Source organism: Schistocerca nitens, chromosome 1 (genome assembly GCF_023898315.1).
Source record: "Schistocerca nitens isolate TAMUIC-IGC-003100 chromosome 1, iqSchNite1.1, whole genome shotgun sequence".
In the NCBI taxonomy this organism is placed as follows: domain Eukaryota; kingdom Metazoa; phylum Arthropoda; class Insecta; order Orthoptera; family Acrididae; genus Schistocerca; species Schistocerca nitens.
Genome location: NC_064614.1, coordinates 1,181,489,407 through 1,181,503,177, shown reverse-complemented (window position 1 = coordinate 1,181,503,177; position 13,771 = coordinate 1,181,489,407). Strand labels below are relative to the sequence as shown.

At 42.4% G+C, this 13,771-nt stretch overlaps 1 protein-coding gene across 2 annotated transcripts in view; it reads right to left on the bottom strand.

Moving 5' to 3' along the window:
• Positions 1-5,890: 5,890 nt before the first annotated feature.
• Positions 5,891-13,771, bottom strand: part of LOC126200568 (trithorax group protein osa-like) — a 106,452-nt gene continuing 98,571 nt past the window's right edge. For both annotated transcript variants that reach the window (XM_049936719.1, XM_049936720.1), the window contains one exon: positions 5,891-6,401. In XM_049936719.1, the coding sequence (XP_049792676.1) occupies positions 6,167-6,401 (235 nt within the window). In that variant the 3' untranslated portion in view covers positions 5,891-6,166. The remainder of the gene's footprint in view (positions 6,402-13,771) is intronic.

Below are 13,771 nucleotides of genomic sequence, written 5' to 3'. Positions count from 1 at the left end.
TTTTTCAGACCTTTTCGTATTTGATATAAACTTCACTATTGTGACTCTAGGTTTCGCAGATCACAACTTCCTACATTCTACTCTGTAACTTCTGATTATAGAATGTGCTGCATCTATATTTGTTCTCACTTCCAACTTTTACAATGTAAAATGGCCATGTTAGTAGCAAATGTTTTTAATTTTACCAGTGTACTTTCAGTGCTGACAACAATATGTTATCCACATGGCCTTTGCCTAGAAGAATTACGATTGATGTTCAGTACGTTTTACCAAAATGGAAGAAAAGCAAAATGTCACTGTTGTCAACAGATAAATATCATAGCTTCTGGCTCATCATCAAACTTGAAGAGACATCTAACATCGAAGCATCCCACATTATATCTGCAACAATGTGGGTCAGGAAGCCGATCAAGATCACCATCAATCGATGCAGAACTGCGAGAAATCATTTCTCGTAAATTATCCTCACTAACGTCTGCTTCCACCTCGGGTGAAGGTTTCTTCCCAAAAAGGCAAACTGACTGTGAAGCAATATCCAGCCCATCAGTGTCGTCAGGTTCTGGACAAAGTCCTGGTTTATGTCCTTTGTGGTGCCCTCACCCTCAACTGCTTTCCATTACAACAACCAATAAGTAATTTTTTTAGTATTATAAAACCGTTCACATTAAATGTATGCCATTGGATATACAGCTTTTAAAAATGATTTATTGTAAAAATAAAAATTTTTTCGGCCACCGAAAAGGCAGTCTGCCGTACTTTTGACGCGTGGGCAAGTGTTAGTAACATTAGTTTGAGAAGAGTGACTTAAATTCATACCTTTTGGAGTGCTCACAATTCGAAGACAGACAGACTGCAGAAAACGTCTCAAATTGGGTAAAGTCTGTTATCTCAAATACAATATCAATTTTAAAATCGCTTCCATAATAACAGTAAATGCGTCAAATACGAAGTTAACTGCCATGCTTTTAAAACGTCCACATATCCCATGCTTTGCACATTCTTTAAAGCCCACTGCACAACATGCAATTCAGAAGTCCATAAAAAAACCGTTGATGAGTTCAAATGAGTTGTTGTGTTTCTTAAGGAGAAACCCTTTGTTTAAGCAAACTTATGGAAATGTAAGAAAATTTAAGAAAAGACTAACTGAAATTGAAACAAGATGTCCGAACCAGATGGAACTACTTTCAAAATGTTGAAAAGATTTACTTTAAATGAAGATCCCATCTTTCTGACCTCGACATTTTAGGTGGAAAATACTCTAAAATTAAAAGATACAGACTGGGAGATAATACAACAGGCTTTACAGATTTTGAAACTTTTTGATGAGATAGCCGAAGAGGTGCCCTCACAGAAAACTGTATCAGTTTCAGTAATGAAAATCTTGCCAAGATCAGTGGAATGTCAACTAAAACGTATTAAAGCCAAAAATAAAGAATATACTCAAGAAACAAATTCACTGGTTGATAATTTGCTTAAAGGGTTATCAGAGTGGCTGGTGTTATCTCCAGCAACTAAATAATTAGTCAGACAACATTACTGGAATCCTGATCCAAAAGCAAGAATTTTCAGATGACAAAACATTTCAGGACAGCTACATGAAGGCTGTTGTAGAAATGAAAACGTTGGTTGTTCAACAAGAAAAAACAGAGCTCATGTCTCAACCAATTACAACCGTTACACATGAGACTTCTTCAATCTGGTAGGAGTTCAATGAAAGTATAGTCAACTTACTAGCAAGTCACAACCCGGAAAATCCATAAGAGTACGAGAGGGTGCAGATCTCTTCTGAACAGCACGTTGCAAGGCTTCCCAGATACGCTCAATAATGTTCATGTCTGGGGAATCTGGTGGCCAACGGAAGTGGTTAAATTCAGAAGAGTGTTCCTGGAGCCACTTGGTAACAAATCTGGACGTGTGGGGTGTCGCATTGTCCTGCTTCAATTGCCCATTCCGTCGGAATGCACAATGGACACGAATGGATGCAGGTGATCAGATAGGATGCTTACGTACATGTCACCTGTCGTATCTAGACGAGGGGTCCCATATCACTCAAACTGCATATGCCCCACACCATTACAGAGCCTCCACCAGCTTGAACAGTCTCCTGCTAACAGGCAGGATCCATGGATTCATGAGGTGGTCTCCATGCCCACACACGTCCATCTGCTTGATACAATTTGAAACGAGACTCGTCCGACCAGGCAACATGTTTCCAGTCATCAACGGTCCAGTGTTGGAGTTGAAGGGCCCAGGCGAGGCGTAAGGCTTTGTGTCGCAGTTATCAAGGGTACACGAGTGGGCCTTCGGCTCCGAAGGCCCATATCGATGATGTCCCGTTGAATGGTTCGCACACTGACACTTGTTGATGGCCCAGAACTGGAACCTGCAGCAATTTGCGGAAGAGTTGCACTTCTGCCACGTTGAACGATTCTCTTCCGTCATCGTTGGTCACGTTCTTGCAAAATCTTTTTTCCACCCGCAGCGATGTCGTAGATTTGATGTTTTACCGGATTCCTGATATTCACGGTCCACTCGTGAAATGGTCTTACGGGAAAAACAACTGCACCACTTGTTGGCGTTGCCGACCGCAGCGCCGTGTTCTGCCTGTTTCCGTATCTCTGTATTTGAATAAGCATGCCTATACGAGTTTCTGTGGCGTTTCAGTGTAGTCGGTTGTAGTGAAGTACGTTAATGGTTCGCATCGTGGTTGTTGTATTGACTCCACTTGGTTTTGGTTGGGCGTGCTTGCCTTGACAAAAATCATTTTTATTGCATTATGTCTTATTGATCTGAGTGCTGTATGTTCTCTTATTCATTTGATTATTGTACAAAAGCGTGTCATTCCCATTTTGGGAGGATTATTTATGTGACTAATGTTAACGTGTGAGCTATCAATTCACTTGTCTATTGTGTAAGCATTACCTGTGCTAAAATTAATATTATTTATTCTGAAATGCAGGACTGTGAACTCAGTGCCTAAATTAAAATCTTTTGTTGTTAATTGTTGGTGAGAACTGTGTGATTTGTGTACGAATGCATGCTTTCACGACGATATCCTTAATAAAACATTCTCGGGTTTCAAGCCGCGTCATGTGGTTTACTGCCCACGACCTTTCAGCAGAGATCTCCTCTGCCATCGTCAAGTGGATGACTGTCGTGTGGTTGTCACTGCCGTGCTTATATAGCCGCGCCGCCGCCCGTGACGTCACTGGTGCTCGGTCCCGCACCATACATGGTAATGTTTTGGCCGCGCGACCTCCGGGCCCGCTGCAACTCCCTCATCACCGGATCCCACGCTGTACTCAGCTGCAATCCACCGTCTCTATTGAAGGTGTTGTCAGAAATTCTAATCTCTATGGCCTCGTTTATCATGCTATCCCTGTGTGATTTCTGTCTGCCAACTTGGTTGATGCGATTTGTTTTTTACGTAAATATTATCTGTGGGCGCTTTAAAATGGTTTATTCTAAAGTATATAATTTGATAGTTGGTTTTGTTGATTCCAAATACGCTTTTGTCATGCTGGTTCATTATAAGCTGTCTTAACATTTGCTGTTTCTTAAAGATAAAATGGGAATGGAAGTTTAAATTCAAATTTTCTCTGCTCATTGACCTTAAAAGTTTTATTTAAAGAAGGCTTTATTGTTCAGCTTTCAGAACATTGTGTTATAAATATTGCCTTATCGGTTCTCTTGTAAGGCTGACTGGGGGTTCACTTCTTGAATGAATTTTCTGTTTAAATATCTGCGCATTATTAAAGGATAGAACTTCGTTCATTGAAATGTTACGTTTGACACGTAAATCCCCGTTTCACCACTCCATTTGGAAAATCGTTAAGGAATTCAATATTCTGGAATTCACAGTGTCAAGAGTGTGCCGAGAATATCACATTTCAGGCGTTACCTTTCATCATGGACAACGCAGTGGCCGACGACCTTCACGTAACGACCGAGAGCAACGGTGTTTGCGTAGAGTTGAAAGTGCTAACAGACAGGCAATACTGCGTGAAGTAACCGCATAAATCAATGTGGAACGTACGACTAATGCATCCGCTAGTACACTACGGCGAAATCTGGTGTTAACGGGCTATGGCAGCAGACGACTGACCATTGCTAACAACACGACATCACATGCGACGCTTCTCCTCGGCTCGTGACCATGTCAGATGCACCCTACGCACCTGAGACGACTGGGAAACCATGAGGTGGTCAGATGAATCTCGTTTCGAGTTGCTAAGAGCTGATGGTAGATTTCGTGTGTGGTGCAGACCCCACGAAGCCATGGACTCAAGTTGTCAACAGGACACTGTGCAAGCTGGTGGTGACGCATAATGGTGTGGGCTGTGTTTGCATGGAATGGACTCGGTCCTATGGTCCAGGTAAACTGATTATTCGATGGACATAGGATGTCAAATCACAAACCTTCCAGCCGTTTAATGCCCAGACTTATTTTATTTGGCTACCAGATTCGGCGATTTACTACGCCATCTTCAGGCCCCTGACCGACTTGTAGGAAGATTCCAACTTCGGTTCTGGTCGTAATAGGAGCCAGCATTCAGATACTGGTATCTATAGATTAATGCTTGCTATAGCGATCACTTCAACAATCAACTGCCGAGGTCGGCAGGTCTTCGTACAGTTCGGTCAGGGGTCCGAAGCCGTAGTAAATCGCCGAAACCGGTAGCCAAATAAAATAAGTTTGGAAATTAAACGGCTGGAAGGTGATCGATTTGACATACTGTAGCGTATCGCCGAGACACGAAAGCATTTCTGAAAAGATTGACATACAATGATTGAATGGAAACGGCTACTAGGAGACCATTTGTAGCCTTTCATGGACTTCATATTATGGATGACAATGAGCCATGTCACTGGATCGCATTTGTTTGCTATTGGATTGAAGAACATTTTGGACAATTCGAGCGAATGATTTGGCCGGCCTGGCCGCCCGAAATGAATCCCATCGAACATTTGTGGGTCATAATCGAGTGGTGAATTGGTGCACAAAACTCGCACCGGCAACACTTTTGCAGTTATGGACGGCTATAGAGGGAACATGGCTCAATATTTCTACAAGAGCCTTCGAACGATTTGTTGAGTCGATGCCACATCGAGTTGCTGCGCCGGGTAAAAGCATGTCCGATACGATATTAGAGGTATCCCACGACTTTCGTCACCTCATTGTAATATATAAGAACGTAGGCTTCCGCGGCCGGTGTCATAGTGATTAAAATTCTTCTGGGTATATTGCTAAAAACTAACAATAATAATAAACTAAAACCGACGTTTCGGCCGAATTGCAACGGCCTTCCTCAGGGCACGACTGGTTTTGCATGGGGATATATGCTTCTATTTATTACAGACTATCGATGTCTGACGTCACTGTTGTAAAACTTTGATTGGCCCTCTAATATGATTGGCTAGTCATGACGTAAGGGAAGATTGAAAGAGGCTATTCGTGGATGTCCATGTCGTCAGCGATTGGTAGCTGTCCGCCAATCAGCGTTCGGCTTCTGGTCGGCAAGTTTTCCTCCTGGTGTGCGTGGAAGTGGACTGACAGTTGCTCTACAGATGTTTGTGCAGGTACGTCCATGTCCCGTGTAGCTTCAATAATAATTTGTTGGCCTCCCTTAATAATGAGTTCAAAATGGTTCTGAGCAATATGGGACTTAACATCTTGGGTCAGCAGTCCCCTAGAACTTAGAACTACTTAAACCTAACTAACCTAAGGACATCACACACAACCATGCCCGAGGCAGGATTCGAACCTGCGACCGTAGCGGTCGCGCGTTTCCAGACTGTAGCGCCTAGAACCGCTCGGCCACCCCGGCCGGCTAATAATGAGTAATTTACATTCTGACGTCCCCTAATAGTAAGAGATTAACGCACAAGCTTTATTTGGATGGGGGAGATTTATTGATCTACTTAAGGATACATTTTGGTTTACACTGAATTTTTCGTATTATTTTCAGCAGTTGACAAATGGTATATTTTTCACAAACGGAAATATCTGACAGCAGAATAAGTTTTGACATTTTGCGCGAATAACTGTCGGATATGCGTTTCGAGGACTATGATGCAGATTTGGCGGAAGGACGGAGATAGGTGGCGACTGCTGTCGGAGGTCTCGCGCTACGGATCTGCGAGGACCGGTACGGGGTGTAGAGACTCAGTGCTTGCCGGCGAAGGCGGTGTAGGTGACCTTGCCGGTGCTGTCGATGGAGGAGCTGGCGGACGAGTGCACGCCCTGGCCCTTGGAGGTGCCGCTGCCGCCCACCGTGAACGGGCCGCCGCCCTCCACTTCACCGAAGCGGTTCAGCAGCACGTTGCTGTCGTCACCACAGCTGGAGCAACCGCCCCCGTAGCTGCCGCCGCCCCCGCTAGGGCCCACGCCGCCGCCGTACCTGCGGAACCAGAAAACATTCATCACCCGAAACTCCTCCGGGCATTTCTCACCGCATTGTGTGCGTGCTGCGACAAAGACTCTATTTGTCCTTGGCTAGGGAAATAGAATCTCACAATCCGATATTCGCTGTCGTATTTACAACAAGACAAGGAGTAATGAAATTACTGGGTGTTTCAAAAAGAAAATCGAGGTCTGTAGCATACATTCATCTTACTCTGATGAGCCAAAACATTATGACCACCCGCTTAATACGAGGGTGAGTCAAATGAAAATATTTTTTAAGTACCGGGTGATCAAAAAGTCAGTATAAATTTAAAAACTGAATAAAACACGGAATAATGTAGATAGAGATGTACAAATTGACACACATGCTTGGAATGACATGGGGTTTTATTAGAACAAAAAAAAAAAAAATACAAAAATTTAAAAAATGTTCGACAGATGGCGCTTCATCTGATCAGAATAGCAATAATTAGCATAACTAAGTACGACAAAGCAAAGATGATGTTCTTTACAGCAAATGCTCAATATGTCCACCATCATTCCTCAACAATAGCTGTAGTCGAGGAATAATGTTGTGAACAGCACTGTAAAGCATGTCCGGAGTTATGGTGGGGCATAAGCGCCGGATGTTGTCGTTCAGCATCCCTAGAGATGTCGGTCGATCACGATAGACTTGCGACTTCAGGTAACCCTAAAGCCAATAATCGCACAGACTGAGGTCTGGGGACCTGGGAGGCCAAGCATGACGAAAGTGGCGGCTGAGCACACGATCATCACCAAACGACGCCATCTGTCGGACATTTTGTGAACTTTTTTTGGTTCTAATAAAACCCCATGTCATTCCAAGCATGTGTGTCAATTTTCACCTCTCTATCTACATTATTCCGTGGTTTATTAAGTTTTCTAATTTATACTGACTTTTTTATCACCCAGTATTATTTATTGTGCAGAAGTGGTACAAAGCTGTATCACTTTTCAACATAATCTCCCCCACGCTCAATGCAAGTCCTCTAGCGCTTACAAAGTGCATAAATTCCTTTAGAAAAAAATTCTTTTGGTAGTCCGCGCAACCACTCATGCACTGTGTGGCGAACCTCTTCATCAGAACGGAACTTCTTTCCTCCCATTGCGTCTTTGAGTGGTCCAAACATATGGAAATCACATGGGTCAAGATCTGGTGAGTGTGGTGGACGAGGAAGACACTCAAAATGCAGGTCTGTGATTCTTGCAACGTATGGGCAGTGTAGGGCCTTGCATTGTCATGTTTCAAAAGGACACCTGCTGACAGCAATCCACGTCGCTTTGATTTGATTGCAGGCTGCAGATGATTTTTTTCCAGGAGATCTGTGTATGATGCACTGGTGACAGTGGTCCCTCTAGGCATGTAATGCTCCAAAATGACACCCTTTTCGTCCCAAAAGTCAGCATAACCTTCCCTGCTGGTGGTTCGAAACTTCTTTGGTTTTGGCAATGAGGAATGGCGCCATTCCTTGCTCGCTCTCTTCGTTTCCGGTTGGTGGAAGTGAGCCCAGGTTTCGTCCCCAGTAACGATTCTTGCAAGGAAGCCGTCACCTTCTCGTTCAAAGCGCCGAAGAATTTCTTCACAAGCATCAATACGTCATTCTCTTATTTCAGGAGTCAGCTGCCGTGGCACCCATCTTGCAGACACTTTGTGAAACTGGAGCACTTCATGCACAGTGTGGTGTGCTGACTCATGACTAATCTGTAAACATGCTGCAATGTCATACAGTGTCACTCGGCGGTTTTCCTTCACTATGGCTTCAACTGCTGCAATGTTCTGTGGAGTCACAACTCGTTGTGCCTGACCTGGACGAGGAGCATCTTTCACTGAAGTCACACCATTTGCGAACTTCCTACTCCATTCGTAGACTTGCTGCTGTGACAAACATGCATCACCGTACTGAACCTTCATTCGTCGATGAATTTCAATAGGTTTCACACCTTCACTACGCAAAAACCGAATAACAGAACGCTGTTCTTCCCTGGTGCAAGTCGCAAATGGGGCGGCCATCTTTATACTAATACTGCGACGGTATGTGTGCATCTGCACTATGCTGCCACCTACAGGCCATTCTCCACAGTTTGTAACACGCTTACCAACTCACAGGATAACGGCGCGAAATTTTGATTTGTTATTACAAATTGAAAGTTTTCATTTGACTCACCCTCGTTAGCTTGTTTGACCGTCTTTGGAACGAAATACATCACTGATTCTCCGTATCAGGGATCCGAAAATTTGATTTCCTGGGGCTACACGTGAAAGACTCTCTCACACATTGAACATGTTCTTGTATCATTCTTGGTCAGCCCGTATTTTTGCTTCACAAAGCGAGCCAGTATATTCAAACTGTTGATACCATCTGCAGATGTTATCATCACTTGAAAAAATAGAAGGGAACTTAATACCGAATGCACTTTGCTCTGTAACAACAGATTCAAGGTATAGAAAGCCTTCTGCTCACGAGACACCATCTTTGCTACTAGCGCTCTCTAACAGAAGACAGGGGAAACAGTGCATGCAAGTCTGCACAGGATTACAAACACAACTATCTGACGCAACTATCTGAGTTGCTTTTTATTTGATGTATTATTTATAATTGTAAGCTAAACATAGTAAATGCTACAATGTTTTCAGAGACCGATATTAATTTTGAAACACCCTGTATAATAGTGATAGATATAGATTTGGTAATGGAGCCAGTTTCTGGTAATAGTAGAAAGACGTGAGAACTAGTATTGTGTTGGATGTAAAAATGAATATTGTATAATTAATTTTCGGTGTATAGGAAATAAATGATTTGCTACTGATAACAATAATTTGTTTAAGAATTAATACACTATGTATTTAAATTATAGGCTACTGGCTACAATATAATAAATAATAATAAATAAATATCATATTTACGAGTACATCTTGATAAGATTCGCTGATGACATTGCTATCCTCAGTCAAAGAGAAGAAGAGCTGCAGTACTTGTTGAATGGAATGAACACTCTAATGAGAAGAAAGTAACGAGATGTAGGAGAAATTAGCTTAGTGATAAACTTTACAAAAAGAAAAAAAAAATAGGCGGAGAGGACACAAAGAGAAGAAGTGTAGAAATTCTGCTATCTTGGAAGCAAAATAACACACGGATGTAGCACCTAAAACATTGGAAACGCATTAGCACAAACAGAAATGGCATACCTGGTCGAGAGAAGTCTGCTAGTATGGAAAACCGAATTTAATCTGAGGAAGAAATTTCTGAGAATGTAGGTTCGGAGCATTTGAGCAGAGTATGCGACGGTCAGCTTATATTGGCAAGTCCATGAGGTTTTTTTTATTTATTTATTTATTTTTTTTTTTGTTTCCTCTAACTTAAGTAATACGGAGACGGCGTTATGGAAAAGTTACAGTGTTAAGCTACATGTGCGGGATAAACGTTGTATTGATCTTTTTGAAAAATGTTTTAATCCTACTAGCTGGGGAAAGAAGTACGTGGCCACAGCAGCATGACAATAGATGTAAGGGCAGGGAGCGTCCTGTTTTACAGTATTGTTATTAGTATATAGAATAGATGACAACGGCCGTAGAAGGTTGCACTTCCACGTGAACACTACGTCAAAATCTATGTACATGGTGTGTCTCAAACGTTCGACAAATAGTCCGATATATTAAAAGCTACTCTGATTACCCTTTTCCCATGAACCATGGACCTTGCCGTCGGTGGGGAGGCTTGCGTGCCTCAGCGGTACAGATGGCCGTACCGTAGGTGCAACCACAACGGAGGGGTATCTGTTGGAGAGGCCAGACAAACATGTGGTTCCTGAAGAGGGGCAGCAGCCTTTTCAGTAGTTGCAGGGGCAACAGTCTGGATGATTGACTGATCTGGCCTTGTAACATTAACCAAAACGGCCTTGCTGTGCTGGTACTGCGAACGGCTGAAAGCAAGGGGAAACTACAGCCGTAATTTTTCCCGAGGACATGCAGCTTTACTGTATGATTAAATGATGATGGTGTCCTCTTGGGTAAAATATTCAGGAGGTAAAATAGTCCCCCATTCGGATCTCCAGGCGGGGACTACTCAAGGGGACGTCATTATCAGGAGAAAGAAAACTGGCATTCTACGGATCGGAGCGTGGAATGTCGGATCCCTTAATGGGGCAGGTAGGTTAGAAAATTTAAAAAGGGAAATGGATAGGTTAAAGTTAGATATAGTGGGAATTAGTGAAGTTCGGTGGCAGGAGGAACAAGACTTTTGGTCAGGTGAATACAGGGCTATAAATACAAAATCAAATAGGGGTAATGCAGGAGTAGGTTTCATAATGAATAAAAAAATAGGAATGTGGGTAAGCTACTACAAACAGCATAGTGAACGCATTATTGTGGCAAAGATAGACACGAAGCCCACGCCTACTACAGTAGTACAAGTCTATATGCCAACTAGCTCTGCAGATGACGAAGAAATTGAAGCAATGTATGATGAAATAAAATAAATTATTCAGATAGTGAAGGGAGACGAAAATTTAATAGTCATGGGTGACTGGAATTCGAGAGTAGGAAAAGGGAGAGAAGGAAACGTAGTAGGTGAATATGGATTGGGGGTAAGAAATGAAAGAGGAAGCCGCCTGGTAGAATTTTGCACAGAGCACAACTTAATCATAGCTAACACTTGGTTCAAGAATCATAAAAGAAGGTTGTATACCTGGAAGAATCCTGGAGATACTAATAGGTATCAGATAGATTATATAATGGTAAGACAGAGATTTAGGAACCAGGTTTTAAATTGTAAGACATTTCCAGGGGCAGATGTGGATTCTGACCACAATCTATTGGTTATGAACTGCAGATTGAAACTGAAGAAACTGCAAAAAGGTGGGAATTTAAGGAGATGGGACCTGGAGAAACTGAAAGAACCAGAGGTTGTAGAGAGTTTCAGGGAGAGCATAAGGGAACAATTGACAGGAATGGGGGAAAGAAATAACTAGAAGAAGAATGGGTAACTCTAAGGGATGAAGTAGTGAAGGCAGCAGACGATCAAGTAGGTAAAAAGGAGAGGGCTAATAGAAATCCTTGGGTAACAGAAGAAATATTGAATTGAATTGATGAAAGGAGAAAATATAAAAATGCAGTGAATGAAGCAGGCAAAAAGGAATACAAACGTCTCAAAAATGATATCGACAGGAAGTGCAAAATGGCTAAGCAGGGATGGCTAGAGGACAAATGTAAGGATGTAGAGGCTTGTCTCACTAGGGGTAAGATAGATACTGCCTACAGGAAAATTAAGGAGACCTTTGGAGAGAAGAGAACCACTTGTATGAATATCAAGAGCTCAAATGGAAACCCAGTTCTAAGCAAAGAAGGGAAGGCAGAAAGGTGGAAGGAGTATATAGAGGGTTTATACAAGGGCGATGTACTTGAGGACAATATTATGGAAATGGAAGAGGATGTAGACGAAGACGAAATGGGAGATAAGATACTGCGTGAAGAGTTTGACAGAGCACTGAAGGACCTGAGTCGAAACAAGGCCCCGGGAGTCGACAACATTCCATTAGAACTACTGATGGCCTTGGGAGAGCCAGTCATGACAAAACTCTACCATCTGGTGAGCAAGATGTATGAGACAGGCGAAATACCCTCAGACTTCAAGAAGAATATAATAATTCCAATCCCAAAGAAAGCAGGTGTTGACAGATGTGAAAATTACCGAACTGTTAGTTTAATAAGTCACAGCTGCAAAATACTAACGCGAATTCTTTACAGACGAATGGAAAAATTGGTAGAAGCGGACCTCGGGGAAGATCAGTTTGGATTCCGTAGAAATGTTGGAACACGTGAGGCAATACTAACCTCACGACTTATCTCAGAAGAAAGATTAAGGAAAGGCAAACCTACGTTTCTAGCATTTGTAGACTTAGAGAAAGCTTTTGACAATGTTAACTGGAATATTCTCTTTCAAATTCTGAAGGTGGCAGGGGTAAAATACAGGGAGCGAAAGGCTATTTACAATTTGTACAGAAACCAGATGGCAGTTATAAGAGTCGAGGGGCATGAAAGGGAAGCAGTGGTTGGGAAAGGAGTGAGACAGGGTTGTAGCCTCTCCCCGATGTTATTCAATCTGTATATTGAACAAGCAATTAAGGAAACAAAAGAAAAATTCGGAGTAGGTATTAAAATTCATGGAGAAGAAGTAAAAACTTTGAGGTTTGCCGATGACATTGTAATTCTGTCAGAGACAGCAAAGGACTTGGAAGAGCAGTTGAACGGAATGGACAGTGTCTTGAAAGAATGATATAAGATGAACATCAACAAAAACAAAACGAGGATAATGGAATGTAGTCAAATTAAATCGGGTGATGCTGAGGGAATTAGATTAGGAAATGAGACACTTAAAGTAGTAAAGGAGTTTTGCTATTTAGGGAGTAAAATAACTTATGATGGTCGAAGTAGAGAGGATATAAAATGTAGACTGGCAATGGCAAGGAAATCGTTTCTGAAGAAGAGAAATTTGTTAACATCGGGTATAGATTTAAGTGTCAGGAAGTCGTTTCTGAAAGTATTTGTATGGAGTGTAGCCATGTATGGAAGTGAAACATGGACGATAACTAGTTTGGACAAGAAGAGAATAGAAGCTTTCGAAATGTGGTGCTACAGAAGAATGCTGAAGATAAGGTGGGTAGATCACGTAACTAATGAGGAGGTATTGAATAGGATTGGGGAGAAGAGACGTTTGTGGCACAAATTGACTAGAAGAAGGGATCGGTTGGTAGGACATGTTTTGAGGCATCAAGGGATCACAAATTTAGCATTGGAGGGCAGTGTGGAGGGTAAAAATCGTAGAGGTAGACCAAGAGATGAATACACTAAGCAGATTCAGAAGGATGTAGGCTGCAGTAGGTACTGGGAGATGAAGAAGCTTGCACAGGATAGAGTAGCATGGAGAGCTGCATCAAACCAGTCTCAGGACTGAAGGCCACAACAACAACAACTCTGATTACGATGAGGTGCCCCCGCATACGCATTGAGAGACATGTCGACAAGCACCCTCTATCGCACAATAATCGACGTAAATCAATGGTGCAAGCTGCGACCAACCTAAAGGAATCAGCGCAAGAACTCGTGTCATGCGTTAATATGGAATTTGTCCACAAAACTTAATGTTTTCCCGTATGTGCTCCTGTACCTGCTGTGTAACTTTGGTGAGTTGTTATGCTCACTCCCATGAAGCTACTTTCGGTAGGGGTGGGGGTGGAAAAGGGATGACTTAGAAGTGTGACTCAGGAACGTCTGTGGTGATTTCAAACAAATTTTGTATTCACACGACTCATTATCTATATTAATTGCGTACAATTGTTTGTATAAAA